The sequence below is a fragment of the Dendrobates tinctorius genome, unplaced genomic scaffold (assembly GCF_039654945.1).
Source record: "Dendrobates tinctorius isolate UK_male_01 unplaced genomic scaffold, ASM3965494v1 ptg000030l, whole genome shotgun sequence".
Taxonomy (NCBI): Eukaryota; Metazoa; Chordata; class Amphibia; order Anura; family Dendrobatidae; genus Dendrobates; species Dendrobates tinctorius.
The window spans coordinates 561,287-581,202 of record NW_027361698.1 but is presented as its reverse complement, the minus strand read 5'-3'; the positions used below and the strand labels follow the sequence as shown (position 1 = coordinate 581,202).

Genomic DNA, 19,916 nt, shown 5'->3' with positions numbered 1-19,916 from the left:
TCAATGGTGGTTTGTAGTTAATGAAGTGGAATAGTTCGTGACGCCACCTGTGGTGTTTGGCAAGCAAGATGTTAAGCCAACGCTGCGTGCAGATCCTCTGGGGCTGACGGTGTGTTGCAGCATAGATGGTGTAGCTCCCCACAGGCGAAGCTGTAACCCCTGGGCAGTGTATAGGTGCAGGTAGTGTGAGGAATGTTGGTACACAGATGTAGCGGTGCTGACGGCGTTGGCGCACAAGTGAATGGAAGACACCAGGGCTTGTAGTTCCAAAGCTTTACTCATAGTTTGTGGTACACACTGGTGCCTGCCTCCGAGCCGTGTCCTCCGGGGCAGAGACTCAATCAACCTCCCGGGCAAGTCAGGATTCTCCTCTCCAACACTCCGCCAACATGTACCTTTCCTGAACAACTCCTCTATTGCGCCTTAAAGCATGAAGAGCTCCAGTACCGTGGTTACTCTGATGTTCCTCCTGTCAGATGTTCCTAACAACTCTACTCGTATGGCAGACAGCTGTAGCCTCTCTCAGGACTCCCTTCTCCGGAGTCCTGGCTCTCTATTCAGTTGCTGTTGTGCCCCGAGTCTTGGATGGGAGTAATGCATTTACAGCCAACTACTCCACCGGTGTCTGCTGCAGAACCATAAGTGTCCATTAGGGTGACCGCAAAAAATCGATGTCGGAATTTTGTCCGTCTGGACCCCACAAAACGATTCCCCTTTCCAGATATTAAGATAGCCAAAATTTGAGCTCGATCAAACGACGTTAACCCGTGCAGCTCTTCGCTCAAAGTTTGAAAAAATCCAAATTGAGGTATTTTAAGATTTAGGTATTTTGCATAGTCTGTTAGACTATAAAGAATGTGACAACAACATTGCAGAAATAGCCCTGACCAAATTTTCGAACCATTTGTGGTATTTGAATGCAGAGTTGGTGGGATTATCGTTTTTTGATCCCACCATTACAGACAATGAAAAGTTGTTAATGGCTAATAAATCCCCCCCCCCCCCCCCTATGAGATCCGGTCACCCTAGTGTCCATACAACCTCGGGGACCGGGCCCCGGCCTTGCGCCGAGAACCTATGGGCAGGGTTCCTCTTCCAACCCACAACTCCTGTCTGTTCTCCTACTCCTTCGTTCTGCGCTGTTCTTTCTCTCTCTTATGGAAGCTTAGGTTGCAGTTCTACGTCTTTCTCCTTCTGTTCCTTTCCCGTGCCAGCTGGCTCAGATCACTGAGGCAGCTGCAGCACTCCTTCCTCCATCCCTTCTTCCAGGGATCCTCACTCCTGTCTGAGTGACTTCCTACATGTAATTCTAAACCTTCCCCACCTTTTATATATCTCAACTCCACCCACCTCCCAGCACATCTCATGTTACGAAGCAAGGACCCACGAAAGGTGCTCTGCTATCCTCTAAGCATGGAGCCGCAATGGGGTCCTGCTGAACTATTCTGTGCGTGGGTGCAGGTGTTGGAGTGTGGAAAGGAGCTCCCAACTTACCTAGTTGGTGGGGAACTACACCTTAGGAGAAGGTGCAGTACCTCTGTGGCGACTGAGCCTCAGGGGCGCCACATATGGGTAATTTACGCAGCAGCGTCAGAGTGTCTCCACAATATAAATAGCCGTGCTGCGGTCTGGAAAGACGCGCCACATGTCCGTCACTGTGGGTGAGCCGCGCGTATGGGTGCGCACATAGTGGGCATGGCATTTCTTGAAATCGCATGCAATGAAAAAACTCATTTGGAAAAAAACACATCAAAAACGCAGGTGACCTCAGATGCAGATTTCACCTGCGTCAAAGACTGAGCAACTACTGAGCCATTCCTGATCGTGTGCACATACCAAAGGGTTGAATACAACATTGGCGCCATATTCCCGCTGTTATTAGCAGGGGCCACGATGCACCGGGAGCAGCTTTAGGTGTGAGATTATCTGCAGTAACACACATTAAACAGAAGATGGCGCCCGAAACTGAGCGAATGTAAGGAACGCTCTGGCCGTGCTGTTTCAGCGAGGACTGGCTGCTTCGTGTCACGTGACTGCGGGCGGCAGGCTAAAGGTCGGCTGCGTGCTGGTGGTGAGGTCCTGTACAGGTCTGTGCTTCCATATATATCGCTGCTGTATACCGCTGCGCAGAGCTTTCTGACTTATGTAGGCCAGGAGTCACACAGGAGTAAACGCATGGTCTGTACTGGTCTTATAAGCGGGACAGTCCCAGACTGCGTGCATCTTAGGGGGCTGCAGGGGTTTGTACATAGGGTTAATAATGCTGACCCCCTAGTCACGTATAATTGGCTGCATCTTATTATGGAAAGCACAGAAGTGATTTAGTTTCCACAGCCCTGCTGACAGGTAGTGAGGGCGCTCCGGGGGTCTTACATGGTAATTTACCCCCATCGATGATATTACTGGTTGATCAGTGACTTTTTTATTTTAAAGGCCCCTTTACAGAAAAGAAGCCACAATCTGCGGGTGAATACGCGCCCCGTCCCTTGTTGGCCGATCACGGGGCCTGGGATCGGCATTAGAGGGGCTGTCCGTAGCATGGACGCTGTGAGATCGGTGGGAATCGGGCTCCGATAATAAGTAGTGTACATTGTTTATCCGTCGTCAGATCCCCACCGGTTTCATATTGCGGACATGTGACCGTGATAAAGTGTTTGTTTCCAGGTGACCCCTGTAAGACCCCCACATCAGCCATACCCACTCGGGCCCGTTCTGTTGGTAAAAAATTTTAAAAGCGTGACCGGTCACTAATTTCATAGGTAGCAATTTAAAATGGTTGCACCCTGTTATCAGTAGCAGAGGGAGCCGCATGCAGCTCTACCATATCCATTCTCTGTTGGAGTCCTGCACCTGGCTGTGTCCATCAGTCCGGAGAGGAAGAATAGAGCATGGTCTATCAATACCAGATTATCGAATGTATGTGATGGCCTCACTACTCGCCCCTGACGGCAGAAGACTTAGGAAAGGATTGGGCTGCTGGATTTCTACAGTAACTCTATATAGAGAATCTGTTGCCAGTTTTTTTTCTCCCTAATCTGAGAGCAGCATACTGTAGAGACAGAGGCCCTAATTCTGATCACTTATTGGGCTGCTTGCTGTCATTTTGATAACATCTCTGTTTTGTCATCAGGGTATTATCACTAACAGACTAATAAACCTGCTGCACTGATTGACAGCTTTCTGCCTATGCACAGTGTACACAGAAAGCTTCCAATTAGTGGTGTGGCTGGGGTTATATAGAGCTCAGTATTGAGAGAACTGCTAGATCTGCAGCAGATAAAGGTAATTTAATCAGAACTGCAGCAAGCAGCTCAGTAAGTGACACATAGCTGGAATCAGGGCCTCTGCCCCATCGTCATGCTACTCTCATATGGGCAGCAAAAAACCAATGATAGATTCTAGTGATGAGCAAGTATACTTGTTACTCGAGATTTCCCCCGGGCATGCTCGGGTGATCTGAGTATTTTGGCGTGCTCGGAGATTTAGTTTTTGTCACAGCTGTATGATTTGCGGCTGCTAGCCAGCCTGAATACATGTGGGCATTGCCTGTTTGTTAGGAAATCCCCACGTGTATTCAGGCCGTCTAGCAGCCGTAAATGATGGAGCTACGGCGACAGATACTAAATCTCCGAGCACTCCAAAATACTTGGAGATCATCTGAGCATGCTCGGGAAAACCCAAGCAACGAGTATACTCGCTCATCACTAATAGATTTAGCGGTTGGGTTCTCATGCCAGAGAATTAGGCCGATTGTGCTAATGTCACCTTAGTGTGATCCAATTCTGTCGCATGAGAGAATCACAGAACAGGTGAGGAGAAGAGGGAGAAATTTTCTCCCTTCTATGTCTGCAGTAATCAGACTCCACTCTGATGTCATCTGAGTGCAGGCCAATGGTTCACATCTATTTACCCCTTAAGTTAGGTCCAAGATTGGTGGCTTTGTGTCCCATGCTGATTTTTCTGTGGATTCCACTTATGCACTATAACTGTGAAGATCTGCAGAATGCTAATGTTTTTCACACTAGTGATTTCTGTTACATGTAGGTGGGATTTTCCAAAACTCCATCCACAGGCATTGTACTGTAGTTTGCTGCACATGTGTAGATTCCACACCACTCCTCGACCACTTCTTCACTCACCCTGCGGCCTCCTGATTTGAACGCGGCCGTCTCATAGGCATATAAAACGTGGAGAGCCTGTGCACTGCAGTCCGTGCTCAGACCCCGTCTCATGGAAGTCTGCAGCGTGAGCTAAGATGAGGTCAGGTAGTACTGTGGACTCAGACCAAGATTCCCGAATGTCTGCAGAAGCCCCTAGGCTGTGTTCACACAGAGGTTTTTGGCGTGGATTCACTCCAAAACTTTATATTAATTTCGAAAGTGAAATCCACTTTGCTGATCATATGAGAACGAGTTGTGCAAACAGAAGGTTCAGGAAAAAAAAAACTCTTCAAAGCCGCTTCAGAAAAAGATCGCATCCAAAAATCTCCCAAACAGGAGCGTTTCCTGAGGTGGGTTCTGACTAAAAAACTCTTGTAAAGCACGTCCGGTCAGGACATTGCGGTCCGTACTCCGATTGACCCAAGAAGATATCCTAGAGCTGTGCTGCTTAGAGGGACCCTGTTATTAGATGATGCTGCCCGAACTACAAGCGGCATGGCTCGGAGCCCGGCGGCACGATTACAGCCAAGTATGTTTTACTCTGAAATTCTGCGGGACTATAGGGAGCGGCCCCACTAGTCCGAGGCCCCCACTCGTATTCCAGCTGTCTGATATCAGTATATCGCTAGCTGGGACTATAGGGTTTTTATCTTGTGTACATGTGTAATCATTGCTCTGTGCTATTGGTTTGTTTCAGGTAGTATGGGTCGCTTAGATGGAAAAGTCATTTTGCTGTCAGCAGCGGCACAGGGGATTGGACAGGCTGCTGCCATAGTAAGTCCGCCAATTAATGTTTCTCGCCCTTTTTGATCAGTGTCAGCACTGTGCAGTCATTTACCTAGTGTGGTCACCTTTGGGACTTCATAAATAATTTTCCCATATATCCTTACTATAGGAGTTCTCATGTCCAATATTTTTTATATGTATTTTTAGCATTTTTTTTGATATCCAGACTCTATTAAAAATAAAAAATTAGAAATCTTCAATTACTCTGTCGCCTCACTGGGGGACACAGAACCATGGGTGTTATGCTGCTGTCCACTAGGAGGCGACACTATGCATAATCTGAAAAAGATTACCTTTGGCTCCTCCTCTGCAGTATACACCCCTGGACGTCGTCAGCCTTCTCCAGTTTTTGCTTAGTGTCACAAGGAGGCACACCTAAGATTTTACTTTTTTCCGACGGATTACAGATGAAGAAAAGCGGGTCTCCAGCGAGATTCCCGGCATGGCTCCTTCCTCGGCCCCCTATTATGGGGTGCCCGGTTGAAGTTGAGATGGCTATTCCCCATGTCGCTCCTTCCCCAGTCCCTCGGGTACTGGTTCGAAGAAGTCGAGACCCCCCCCCCCCCTTCCCCAATCCCTTTGGGGTCTGGGTTGAGGTCGAGGCGAGGATGAAGACCCCTGATGGTGACAGACGCACCCTCCCTAATCCCCCTCTGGGGACATTAGGTTGAGACGCCTCAGGTAGGGTCTGTTCAAGGCAGCATCAGCTTAAACAGCCAGGGACCCCAGCCCTGCTGCGGGCTCCTGTTGGGGCCGGGGGAGAGTGCAGGCAGACATGGCACATACAGAGACAGGCCTCCCTGCGCTGTCTCTGCGGCAGCATCAGCTCCATAGCGCCTCAGGGGGACCACTCACATGGCCCCGTTACCGCTGCTAGCCCCACCGCTATCCTGCCTCTCAATCCGGAGGGGTCTGGTTCAGATCCGACCCTCTCCCGGACATCCGCGCCGGCCTGGAGCCCTTCTGGGCATCAGGCTTCTAATTTAGACCGTGGCTTCGGCCTAGCTGAAGCCGCCTCCTCCTCGCCGCCCCCCAGCCCGCCCCCCGGATGACTAATATGACACTCTACAGTGTCATAGAAGGGGCGGATCGAGGCAGAAAGGGTGCGTTTTTACATAGCCCTGCGCGCTCTTTTTCAGCTCTTCGCCCCCTTCTTCCTCCTCGTCTTCTCGGCGGCCATCTTCGCTGCAGCAGACGCCGTCTGTGACATCAGCAGCAACGTCAGCAGTCTCCGGGGGGCACAGGACTGTGAATTGTCGGCGCTGGACCTAGGGCCACACTGGTGGGGTAAGATCACATCTGGGTTCTCTTTACTCGGCTGTGAATCCATATTACCTATAAGGTTCTCCTATAGTTTTCCTCTGCGTAGCCACCCTTGTAGGGTCCTGTGGTAGCCAGCCTCTGTGCACTATGCCGGGCTCAAGGAAGAGAACCAGTCAGGACTGCTTTTATGCTTTCTGCACAGCCTGCAAAACCACTCTCCCCAGTGGCAGCATGTACCCGCACTGCCGGGATTGTATCCAAAATACTGGGTCAGAGCCCCAAGAAGCTCCTACCATTGCTTCAGCGCCGGCTCCCATGCCAGAATGGGCTACTCAGATGTTGCAGTCTATGACACAGTCCATAGATAACCTCCAACAGCGATCCCCGACCACAGAAGACCTCCACCCCAGTTCGCCCACCAGGGAACGCCTTAGTGACACGCAGGAATCGGAAGGCATCTGTGACTCCGACTCAGACAACGAAACTGAGAGGTCTCTGGCCCCCCGAGCAATACGGCGCTAGTTGAGTACGTAATTTCTTCCATCCATCGGGTGCTGGACGTTTCTGATCCACCCCCGAAAGCCCCAGAACACAAAATTTGTTTTGAAAGTGTTCTGAAACCACCTAAGGTCTTCTCTAATCACCCAGAATTTCAGGCGATACTTACTAAGCAGTTTTCGCAGCCTTAGAAGAAATTCGCCAATCGCAAATATCTGGAAGCAAGGTACCCCTTTCCACAGGACACCAAGGAGTGGACAGATCCACCCGAAGTGGACCCCCCCAGTCTCTAGGCTAGCAGCACAGACCCTCCTCTCACTGCCAGATAGCTCAACCCTCAGGGACGCAGCAGACCAGCAGGTAGAACACATGGCTCGTTCAATCTTAGAAGCGGCAGGGGCCTCTCTGGCTCCCACGTTCGCTTCAGTCTGGGCGGTCAAGGCCATTCTGGCATGGGCCAAAAAATTGCAGGCTGGCCTCCAAGCCTCAAATCCTGAGCTGTCGGACCAGGCGGTTCAAATAGCGGTGGTAGCAGCTCTGGATTCCGCGAGAGGTGTAGCGGGAATAGCATCAAACGATATCACGATCTGGCGTGTCCTCTGGCTGCGGGAATGGAAAGCGGACGCGGCCTCAAAGAAGTCCCTCACGCATCTTCCGTACCTCAGTTGGCGGCTTTTCGGTGACACAATGATATCCAATGCCACTGGGGGTAAGAGTACCTCTCTCCCTCAACTAAAACCTAAACGCACGTTCAAAAGGCGTAACCAAACTCTATTCCGATCCTTTCGGAATTCTTCAAGCTGGTCCGTCTCACGCCCAGCACAAAATCGTAACCGCTCTCCGCGCAGAGGCCGTACAGGACCTGGCAGTCGAAAGCAGGCCAGGCAAAGCCCAAAGGAGGGAAACCTCAGACTTTCTCCTCTTCATGACTCACGAATTCCGGAAGACACCCCACCCGTAGGCGGACGACTGCTACTCTTTCAGCAGGTCTGGCTGCCTATTACAGAAGACAGGTGGGTCAAGGAAATAATGTCTTCCGGATACAAGATCGAGTTCACTTCCAGCCCACCGAACTGGTTCTTCCTCTCTGTTCCCCCAAAACCGCCAGACAAGGCTCGTGCCTTCCATCAAGCAGTTTCCTCCCTCCTTCAGGCAGGAGTCATAGTACCGGTTCCTGCAGAAGAGCGCTTCCGAGGGTTCTACTCCAGTCTGTTTGTAGTCCCCAAGAAGGGAGGCAGCGTTCGGTCCATACTAGAACTAAAACAACTCAACAAGTATGTTCGGGTTCGTCATTTTCGCATGGAGTCCCTTCGGTCAATCATTGCGTCCATGGAGAAGGGAGAATATCTCGCCTCCATAGACATACAAGACGCATACCTGCATATACCAATTGCACCCGCCCATCAGAGATTTCTCAGATTCGCAATCAACCAGGACCACTACCAGTTCGTGGCTCTCCCGTTCGGACTCTCCATGGCTCCCAGAACGTTTACCAAGATCATGGCAGCCACCATGGACTTTCTACACTCAAGAGGCATAGTAGTCGTTCCATACCTGGACGACCTTCTCATCAAGGCTTCCATCTTCAAGGATTGCGAGGTCAGCGTCTCAATCACTATCGAAACTGAGTCGCCTGGGCTGGTTAGTCAACTTATAAAAGTCATCAACTACCCCGTCAGTCTCTGACCTTCCTGGGGATGTTATTCGACACCTCCAGAGGTCTGGTGCTCCTTCCCAGGAACAAGGCACTGGCTCTCCGTCTAGGAGTCCGCATACTCCTCCGCAATTCCCCCCCCCGATCTCTCCGGTTTGCCATGATAGTACTCGGCAGGATGGCAGCAGCAATGGAGGCGGTACCATTTGCCCAGTTTCAACTCAGGCCTCTTCAACTAGCCATCCTCAAGTCCTGGGACAGGAACCCTTTCTCCCTCGACAGGGAGTTTTGGCTAACATTGGCAACAAGTAGGTCCCTGCACTGGTGGCTCAAGCCAACCTCACTTGCAACGGGAAAATCCTTTCTCTCAGGTCAATGGAAGGTCCTGACCACCGACGCGAGCCTGACAGGCTGGGGTGCGGTGCACCTACATCACAAGGCACAGGGCAAGTGGTCACCAGTGGAAGCGAACATGCCCATCAACATCCTGGAAATTCGGGCCATCTTCCTGGCATTGAGAGCTTTTCGCCAATTACTGGCAGCCTCTCATATCAGTACAGTCGGACAATGCCATGGCGGTGGCATATGTGAATCACAAAGGCGGGACCCGCAGTGCCCAGGCGATGAGAGAAGTGGCACATATCCTCCACTGGGCGGAAGACACAAGGTCGGTACTCTCTGCGGTCCACATTCCGGATGTGGACAACTGGGAAGCCGACTTCCTTAGCAGACAAGGAATGCACTTGGTCTCTCCATCCCCAAATTTTTCACTAGATCTGCCATCGCTGGGGGACCCTGGACGTGGACCTAATGGCATCCAATCTCAATGCAAAGGTCCCCAATTTCATGGCCAGGACACGAGATCCGCCGTCGCTCGGAGCAGATGCCCTGGTTCAGAAGTGGACTCAGTTCCAGCTTCTGTACATTTTTCCACTTCTCCCCCCGATATCCAGAGTCGTGAGAGAGATCAAACAAGAGGGAGTTCCAACCGTCCTGATCACGCCAGACTGGCCCAGACGTACATGGTACGCCGACGTCGTACGACTTACAGCAGAAGCCCCCTGGCGTCTCCCCAACCGTCCCGATCTTCTGTTACAAGGCCCGTTCTTTCACCAGAACTCAGGGGCCCTCAATTTGACGGCGTGGCCCTTGAGACCTGGGTTCTAACCCAGGCAGGGCTCTCACCGGATGTCATTAGAACCATGGTCAGGGCACGGAAGCCAGCCTCCGCCAAGATCTATTACCGTACCTGGAGAGCTTTCTTTACCTGGTGCGAATTCCGCAGCCAGATCCCACTCCCTTATTCCCTCCCAAAAGTTCTTGGTTTTCTTCAATCGGGCCTGGACACCAGGCTATCCCTGGGCTCGCTTAAGAGCCAGGTGTCAGCGCTCTCAGTGCTTTTCCAGAGACGCATTGCCAACAAGCCGCAAGTGAGGACTTTTCTCCAGGGGGTCTCCTGATTGGTTCCCCCCTACAGACATCCACTGGAGACGTGGGACCTCAACCTGGTCCTGACAGCATTGCAGACACCACCTTTCGAACCCCTTAAAGAAGTCCCACTCCGCCTTCTATCACAGAAGGTGGTCTTTCTGGTGGCAATCACCTCGCTACGCAGGGTGTCTGAACTGTCGGCACTCTCCTGCAGACTGCCTTCCTGGCCTTTCACCAGGACAAGGTGGTTCTCTGTACGGTTCCATCCTTCCTTCCGAAGGTTGTGTCCAACTTCCACCTCAATGAGGAAATTTCACTGCCATTCCTTTGCCCGGTTCCGGTTCATAGAGTGGAGAAGGCTCTGCATAAGCTTGCCCTCGTCAGGGCATTGCGTATATACGTGTCTAGGACTGCACCCTTCCGGAAGTCTGATTCCCTTTTCCTTCTTCTGGAAGGCATTCGCAAGTGTCTGCCGGCTTCCAGAGCTACCCTTGCCAGGTGGATCAAGTCCACCACACAAGACGCTTACCTCCTTAACAACTCTCCTCTTCTGGCCGGTATCACGACACATTCTACGCGGGCGGTGGGGGCTTCCTGGGCCATTTGGCACCAGGCTTCAGCACAACAAGTGTGTAAGGCGGCCACCTGCACTAGCCTACACACATTTACAAAACACTACAAAGTTCATACCCAGTCCTCAGCGGACGCGAGCCTGGGTAGACGGGTTCTGCAGGCAGCAGTTCCCCAAGTTTAGGGACCTGTCAGCACAATATTCGTCCATTGCTTCCCACCCAGGGACTGCTTTGGGACGTCCCATGGTTCTGTATCCCCCAATGAGGCGACAGAGTAAAGGAGATTTTTGTGTACTCATCTAAAATCTCTTTCTCTTAGCCTCTAATTGGGGGACACAACTCCCACTCTGTTGCCCTTACGGGCTGTTGTTGTTACGGTTGAGTTCTCATATTGTTCTTTGAGCTCGTACATAGTGGCCTTCATACAGGCATGGTTGTTATTTCTGTTATGTTCCTCCTAATGCTTTTGCACAAAACTGGAGAAGGCTGACGCCATCCAGGGGTGTATAATGCAGAGGAGGAGCCAAAGTTAATCTTTTTCAGATTATGCATAGTGTTGCCTCCTAGTGGACAGCAGCATAACACCCATAGTTCTGTGTCCCCCAATTAGAGGCTAAGAGAGATTTTACGGTGAGTACACAAAAATCTCCTTTTTCACACTGGCCACTAGGGCTTTTTTAGACTCTCAGCTTCTTGCTGTTTCAGGAAACAATACATTTACCTAGCCTTATTGAACATACCCTGACCACATCTTTTGTATTTGAAGTATCTACTGAGCGTGTGTAGAGGTAATTGTGAAGGAAGAGGGAGCAGGATCAGGAGTAAAATCACCTACAGAGATGGTGGATCCTGTTATTAGCTGTGTATAGAGGTGTTACCTATCATTGTCATCCTGCCTCTGATGATAACGAGTCTGCTGACAACTCTTTCTGAAAGGAATTATGAGTAAAAAAGCCCCAATGGCCAATCTAAAAATTGCCAGATTACAATTTTTATAATTGTTGCATACAAATGTGATTTAAACAGTGGATCATTTTCTGATGATCGCTTTCCTGTAAGGCTATGTGCACACGGTGCAGATCCGCAGCGTTTCAGGCTCTGCGGGTCCGCAGCAGATTTAGCTGCGTTGTACAGTACTATTGTTTTCAATGGTAATCTGAAAAACGCTGTGCACATGCTGCGGCTTTTTCCGCGTGGATTTGCTGCGGGTTCAAATCCGCAGCATGTCAATTCTTTGTGAGGATTCACACCTTCTTTGTAGAGGTGTGAAACCGCAGGGCTAATCCGCAGGTAAACCACAGGTATTTTGACAGGAGATTTTACCTGCAGATTTTTAGAAATCCGCTCGGAAAAATCCGCAGGAACAAAATGTGCGTGTGCACATAGCCTTAGTCCAGAGTCTTTAGAAATCAATACAGACTGCCATTTTCAGTACAGTAAGTTTTGTCTAAAAAGCTACATGCATTAAAAAAAAAAAAGTAAATATTGTCGTTATGTGATTGTCCAAAAATGTATTACTTTGCCATATATCAGACTGAGGCTATGGGCAGGGCTGTGGAGTCGGTAAGCCACAGTTGCGACTCCGACTCCTGGATTTTATCAGGCTCCGGCTCCGACTCCTTCATAAATGGCCAATTCATAACAACAAATTTACTGTTGTAAAATATTAAACATCGTGCTTATTCAGTTTCTCACCATCATATAAGTAATCGGACCACTTAGAGCAAAAACTACATTTATTAGAATACAATTAGAATATAGCAAATAACTTTTATAAACTTTTCTAATCTGTAAGTAAATATGCAATAAACACTTTTATGCAGTTAATAAAAAGAAATCTATAAATTTGTCCTCAGAAAAAGTATTGCCTCTGTCAGATCCTCCTTCATGGATGCCCTCAAATCTGATCTAATTATTTTGAGAGCAGAGAACAACCTCTCTACACTAACTTGTGTTGGTGGCAAAGCAGTAACCACTCGGGCAACATCTCTGACAATGTCAGGATACAGAGGAATCGCTTGTTGCACTGTTATTTTTGATGAACGGTCACATTTCTCAATTTCTTTTAGTGCACATGAAAAATTCTGCTGAAATGTACTGGCTGTGTTCCTTGATGGGGATGACTCTTCTTCTATGCGGGAACGCTTTGCACGGTCCTTGTGATCCAAATATTTTTTTGAAATTAAGTTCTTCATCAGTTGATGATGAGGGTGAAGATGTGGCAGGACGACCAAATTCTTCTTGTTCCTCCTGACTGTTCTGCAACCCTTTCATCCTTACTGCTATTTCAAACAGAGCTTCTTTTCCTTTACTTAGCTGTTGATCATCTAGAAGAATCCGATGCATTGGGTCTACATAAACAGCTGCCAAAAGAATGTTATTTTGTAATAGTAGCTCCTCTCTCCGTTTCATTGATGTAGCAATGCCACTTGCAATTAACCCTCCTCTTTGGGACAGGCGAAACATCAGGTTCTTCCACTCCTTTAAGAAAATACCTGGAGTTAAGTCCTCTGCTTGTAATTTTTTAGTCACTGTAAATGGGTGCTCTAGCAATTTTTCCAGCTCAGTCACCTGATTCCACTGACTTTCATTTAGCATCAGTTGAGGGTTAGCCATGTCTACAAGAAAGGTTTTCAGTTCAACCAAGTGCTGAATCATTAAGTACTGCCCCATCGTGTGGCTTGATCAATAATTGCCCCTTTTCCAGCACGTCTCTTCAAAATTGAGTCAACTTTAGGGGTTCTGGCAACAGTAGCCAATTTTCTCACCTTGCCAATCAGTGCAGCAGCATGTCCTTCTTGCAGACTGTCTCTTATAGCCAGCTGTAGCGTATGCACAACACAGCGCATGTGATGAATGAAAGAACATATTGACACAGTTTCAACAAGATCATCTAAACTATCATGTTGCTGTTCATCTGAAGCAACTTCAGTTTGCTCCTCAGTTACAATACCGTGTTCCTCTATTTCAAACATTTCTGTGTCTGTGGACCCAGAATGTTCTTCTAGCTGCTGGTCACCATCATTACTCTCATTCATTAGCTTAATAGTACTTATCATATTTGAAGCATTGTCAGTTACGACAGAAAGAACTTGCTCTTTTTTAAGTTCATAGGCTTGCAGAACCTTTTCCACCAAGACCTGGAGAAACTCACTGGTGTGATGAGCTTTGGTGTCTTTTACTGCCAATGTCTTGGTAACTATTTCATTTTTGTCACAAACAAATCGGACATTGATGGCAAAATAGTTCACTCTGTGACGTGTGCAGGCATCCATTTTAAGAAACAGAAAGTGTCCCTTGAGAGTTTTTTTAAGTTCTTCCTTTTGTTTAAAAGCTTCGATTACTAATTTTCTAATACTCTCTCTCTCCAGAGAAACACCAAGCTTGCGGGCCATTTCCCCATTCAGACACATAAAAGCTGGTCGTGAAAATAATAGGCTCACTATCCTTTACAACAAGCTCTATGATCTGTTTTTTAAATGTATCTACTGTCATTGTCACAGTAACTTTGTCACTGACAAAATATCTTGCAACTGATGGCTGCAAAGTTCTCTGCTCCTTTGGCTGGAAGAGCTGGGCACTGGTTCATTGGTTTGGATGCAGTCTTTCTCATCCACTGCTTTCAGTACTTCTGGATGAAAGCGCTGTAAATGTCTCTTTAGATTAGAAGCTCTGGTAGGAGCATTTTTATATTTGCCTGAATATGCACTCATCTTGGCTTCACAGCATTTGTTTTCGTCTGGATCATTTGTCATACACTGACAGACATAATGTTTTCTATTTTGAGTGATGGTGAAATGTTCAAATACAGCTGATTTAATGTGATGCTTCTTTGACATTCTCAGGTTTTTAATTCTGCATTCACAATCCAAATGACAATTGTTTTTCTTAAAAACAATTGTACAAAATTATTGCCAAGTCGTACAACTGATATAGTGGTCAGTAATACTGTTATTATTCCTCATGTACTCACAGTTAAATGATGCAAAGTTTGTTGAAAGGATAATACTTCTTACAGTCTTCCTCTTCTGAGTAGCAGGCAGCTGTGAGATGCTTGGAAGACGCACACCTAGTATGATCTAGTCTAGAGGAGGAGCTTTACTACTAAGAATTTGCAACACATTTTCACTTTCAGTTTCATACATTGTAAGTAGGGGGGTTGGGGCAGCATGAGGTTAACCAAGTATAAGATTAGATAAGGGCAGTGGAGAACAGTGACACACAAGAAGTAAGAAATGTCTCTATCTCCAGCAGAACTGCTTATCACTGTTGTTCATAGTTTGATAGAACATATATATTTGAGTAACATTTATAAAATTCATATGAAAGTTCAATTATGAAATATTAATACATTTTTTTTAAAACCGGAGTCGGTACATTTCTACCGACTCCGACTCCAACCAAAACTAACTCCGACTCCACGACTCCGACTCCACAGCCCTGGCTATGGGGCCCACGTTGCGTGTTAAAACGCACACTGAAAATCGGACTCCTTCCCAGAAATCTCACGTTTTTTTCTGCGCGATTCTGTTCGCGATTTTCTCAAGCACTTTCCAAGCGATTTGAAGCATCGCTTGGAAAGTGATTGACAGGTTGGTCACACTCGTCAAACATAGTGTTTGACAAGTGTGAGCAGCTTTTTACTATTGAGGCTGCCTATGCTGCATTAATAGTAAAAGATAAAATGTTAAAAATGATAAATAAAAAATCGGGGTATATTTACCTTCCGACGTCCCACGCTGCCATCCCGGGCCACAGCGTTCCCAGTAATGCCTTGCGAGACCTGTGATGACGTTGGTCTCGCGTTACTATAGCGATCTAGCGAGACTACGTCATCACAGGACCTTGCCGCAAGGCATTACTGGGAACGCTTAGGCCAGGAATGCAGCGCGGGACGTCGGAAGGTAAATATACCCCGATTTTATTTATTTATTTATTTTTTATTCTTTTTTTTTACTCCGATGCGATTCCGCTGCGGAAAAAAGCACAGTATGTGCGGAATGCCATAGGAATGCATGGGGGGCGTTCTGTACACGATTTTTAAACGTTTTCGCGCCGAAAATCGCGGCAAAAAACGCTTAAAAATCGCATCGTGGGCACACAGCCTGAAAGTAGTTTCTGCACTGTGACATACAGTTTGTATTAATTTAATTAATCATGTGGGAGGGAAACTGTCATCAGCTCATGGATTTTTAAATCATTAACCTCTTAGGGTATGTGCACATGTTGCGGATTTGCCTTTGTAAAAATCTGTTCAGATTCTGCCTCTCTTGGCACAAAATGCAGTTGAAAATCCACGAGGTTTTGATGCGGATTTTCAAGCTGTTTTCTCTGTGGTTTTGCAAGCTAAATAAATTTGTTTATTTAACAAAAACAAAAAAGAATTGTGATGTCACAAATATGTGAATGATTATGAATATATATATATATATATATATATATATATACACACACTGCTCACAAAATAAAGGGAACACTTAAACAACAGAATATAACTCCAATTAAATCAAACTTCTGTGAAATCAAACTGTCCACTTAGGAAGCAACACTGATTGACAATCAATTTCACATGCTGTTGTGCAAATGGAATAGACAACAGATGGAAATTATTGGCAATTATCAAGACAGACTCAATAAAGGCGTGGTTCTGCAGGTGGGGACCACAGACCACATCACAGTACCAATGCTTTCTGGCTGATGTTTTGGTCACTTTTGAATGTTGGTTGTGCTTTCACACAAGTGGAGGCATGAGACGGACTCTACAACCCACACAAGTGGCTCAGTTAGTGCATCTCATCCAGGCTGGAGTGTGTCAGCAATTCCTGCAAGATGAAGGCATTGAAACTATGGACTGGCCCGCCCGTTCCCCAGACCTGAATCCGATTGAGCACATCTTGGACATCATGTCTCGCTCCATCCACCAACATCATGTTGCACCACAGACTGTCCAGGAGTTGGCAGATGGGAGGAGATCCCTCAGGAAACCATCCGTCGCTTCATCATTAGCATGCCCAGGCGTAGTAGGGAGTCATATAAGCAGGTGGAGGCAACACACAATACTATAATATACACACATACAGCTCTGGCAAAAATTAAGAGACCACCATGTCAAAACCCTGTCATGGGCAGCCCATTCTCCAGACCTGAACCACATGGAAAACCTCTGGAATGTAATCAAGAGGATGATGAATAGTCACAAGCCATCAAACAAAGAAGAACTGCTTTAATTTTTGCGCCAGAAGCAATGTGAAAGACTGGTGGCAAGCTTGCCAAGACACATGAAAGCTGTGATTAAAGATCATGGTTATCCCACAAAATATTGATTTCTGAACTCTTCCTGAGGTAAAACATTAGTATTGTTGTTTCTAAATGATTATGAACTTGTTTTCTTTGCATTATTTGAGATCTGAAAGCACTGGGGGTTTTTTGTTTTTTTTTATTTTGACTATTTCTCCTTTTCAGAAAAAAAACAAACAATTTATTGCATGGAAATTCGGAGACATGTTGTCAGAAGTTTATAGACTAAAAGAACAATTTACATTTTACTCAAAAATATACCTGTGAAGAGAAAAATCAGACAAACTGAACATTTGGAAGTGGTCTCTTAATTTTTGCCAGAGCTGTATGTATGTGTCAGCTAGATACCATCATTAATAATATGGTACATAAAGAGATAAATAAAAGACACATACACACACACACACACACACACACACACACACACACACACACTTTGTGTGAAACACAGTATCTGTTTAAAAAAAACAAAAGAAAAATTGCGTGGGCACCCGTGTAATTTTCATAGCCAGCAGAGGGAAAGCTGAGGACTGGTGTTAATATTCTGGGAAGGAGCCAATAGTCATAATGGTTCCCAGGCTATTATCAGCTCACAAATGTTTGCTTAGCCTTTACTGGCTACAGGGGAACCCCAGAAAAAAATTGACATGAAGTCCTACAATAAAAATCGAACCAGCAAAGGGAAGGGGCCATGTATATTGGCACCCCCCCAGGTTAAAAACCAGCTCTCAGCTGCCCAAGAAATGGCACATCTTATAGATGCGCCAATTCTGGCACTTAGCCTCGCTCTTCCCACTTGCCCTGTAGCGGTGGCAAGTGGGGTAATATTTGTGAGGTTGATGTCACCTGTGTATTATCCGGTGACATCAAGCCCACGGATTAGTAATGGAGAGGCGTCAATAAGACCTATCCATTACTAATCCTATAGTTAAATGGTAAATAAAGACACAGCCAGAATAAAGTCCTTTATTTGAAAGAAATCACACAGACTTTTATTGAATCTTAATTAACCATACTTACTGAATGCCTAATCCCCGAATCCCTCAATCTCCTACAACAAAAATAAAATAATAAACCAGCACAAATACTCCCTGTCCGACGCAGTCCAATTACCGAGTGTGTCCCACGGCGATATAACATCAGGAGATGTCACTGCTCTACAAGGCTCCGGTGATACACTGACACGAGATGATCACTCCTGAAGTGCGTTACTGAGAGGTCACCAGAGTTCGTACTCTCACTTACAGCACTACTGCTGTGTGAATTTTCTCACACAGCAGTGCCGCAAGTGGCGGCACAAACTCCGGTGACCTCTGATGGTGGCCCACTGATACAATACGGGAGGATACCTCCTGTCAGTTTATCACCAGAGCCGTGTAGATCAGTCACGTCTCCCAATGTGACTGCTCTACACATGAGATCACTGTGGGACATTTCGTTATTAAATGGACTACGGCGGAGAGGTAAGTATATGTTGGTTTATTATTTTATTTTTGTGGCAGGGGACGCGGGCGTCGGGGATTAGATGTTTGGTGAGTATGAATGTGTTGGTTTGTTTTTGTTTTACAATTGAACAGTCGCCGGATGATGGGACAACTACTGTCCCATCAGCTCATGCTGTCACCGTATATGTGACAGCAGACATAGCCAGATGGGAATAGTAGTCCCATCAGATGATGCCTGGCTACATACAGACACCCGCAGACAAACACACACATATTCTCCGCTCACACATAGTCTTCGCCCACACACATTTTCCACCCACACACTCTTCCTCCTTCCTTTCCGCAGCATTTTTGGCACGCAAATCTGCAGATCTTTTTACAGCTGCGGTTTAGCTGCGGATTTGACTGACTTAATGTAAGTCAGTGGGTGCAGAAACGCTGCAGATCCACAAAGAATTGACATGCTGCGGAAAATAAAACGCTGAGAATCAATGCGGAATTTTCCACAGCATGTGCACACCAATTCCGTATTCCCATTGATTAACATTGCTTGAGTTACCCTTTGCTGATTAGGTGCAAATCCGCGCGGAAAAAAAAACGCTGCGGATCCGCAACGTGTGCACATAGCCTTAATGTCTCATGGCACATATTCGTCAAGGAGTGGAGCGAATTGTGTGGAACCTGCTCACGAAATGAGTCCTCTCCATACATGGCTGTTGCTAGTTTTATTATAGCCGGTATCCGCCTGAGGTGCAGATGACCGTAGCGTTTCTCATCCAAGACAATCTGGACGATTCTGCAAATTACACTGATCATAGTGTGATCTGATTATTTTGGATGTTTTCTTTTTGTCAGTTTGTGGAAATTGGACTTGCATGGCCAAATTGAATCTGAATATCTGATCAAATGCAGTCATGCAGTGATATTAGAGGAAACAGTTGGTCATGTGCACAACCCCATGGACTAAAGTTGGCCCGAGTGCGAACCTATATTTGTCGGATCGCACTCTTACAGAAAATATGATCGTCTGCTCAAGCCTTTACAGCAATGGTTAGTGCTGAGCTCCATTTGCTGTTAACCGTTTACATGCTGCTGTCAGTTACTTACAGCAACATTTTAATGGAGAAGTCGCTTGTGCTCGCTGTCTCCTGGCGATGCCTTACCTTGGCAGCTGGGACCTGTGAAGGCTTCCATGGCTGCCACCTTGTTGCTCAAGTGAAACCCAGCCTGAGCTGTATAGGAGACTGTGATTTGTACTTTTCCAGCAATAATGGGTTATTTCAGTATATAGTGATGACAGGATCACAGGTTTAAGTCCTGTAAGAGTGCTAAAAAATTAATAAGTTAGAAAAATTTGTAAATTTGGTCCACCCCATTACCAAAATAAAATTAAAAAATAGATGTTTGGTATTGGTGCTTTGTTCACATATACACATAATCTCTATTTATTGTTATCAATTTAAATAAATGCAAAAAACATACAAAAAAGCCCCATAAAAACTACAATCCAGAGTGGTATAAGACATTAGTTTAGAGAGGACAGGGCCGTCACCCTATTAGGTGACCTAGCTTTGTTCCTACCTGCCAGCGGAGATTGGCACCCTATTGGAAGCAAATAGCGCCACAAAGACTCTCCCTGTAGGTCCCTATAAGACATGTGGCCGGTCAGCTCACTCAGCTGCTCGCTCAGGTAGACACAGGAACACTTGGTATTAGGGTAGGTGCACACGTTGCTCATTCCTGTGTGGATTTTTTCGTACGGAATCCGCAGGTAAAATGACCTGCAGATTTTGTGCGGATTTTGCCTGCG

At 46.7% G+C, this 19,916-nt stretch overlaps 1 protein-coding gene across 3 annotated transcripts in view; it reads left to right on the top strand.

The window, feature by feature from the left end:
- The first annotated feature begins 1,932 nt into the window (after positions 1–1,932).
- The window catches only part of BDH2 (3-hydroxybutyrate dehydrogenase 2), an 80,179-nt gene continuing 62,195 nt past the window's right edge, over positions 1,933–19,916 (top strand). The window contains exons 1-2 of one of the 3 annotated variants that reach the window (XM_073571790.1): positions 1,933–2,087; positions 4,858–4,934. In XM_073571790.1, coding sequence (XP_073427891.1) covers positions 4,863–4,934 — 72 coding nt within the window. In that variant the 5' untranslated portion in view covers positions 1,933–2,087; positions 4,858–4,862. The other 2 variants (XM_073571791.1, XM_073571789.1) reach the window with 2 other exon arrangements.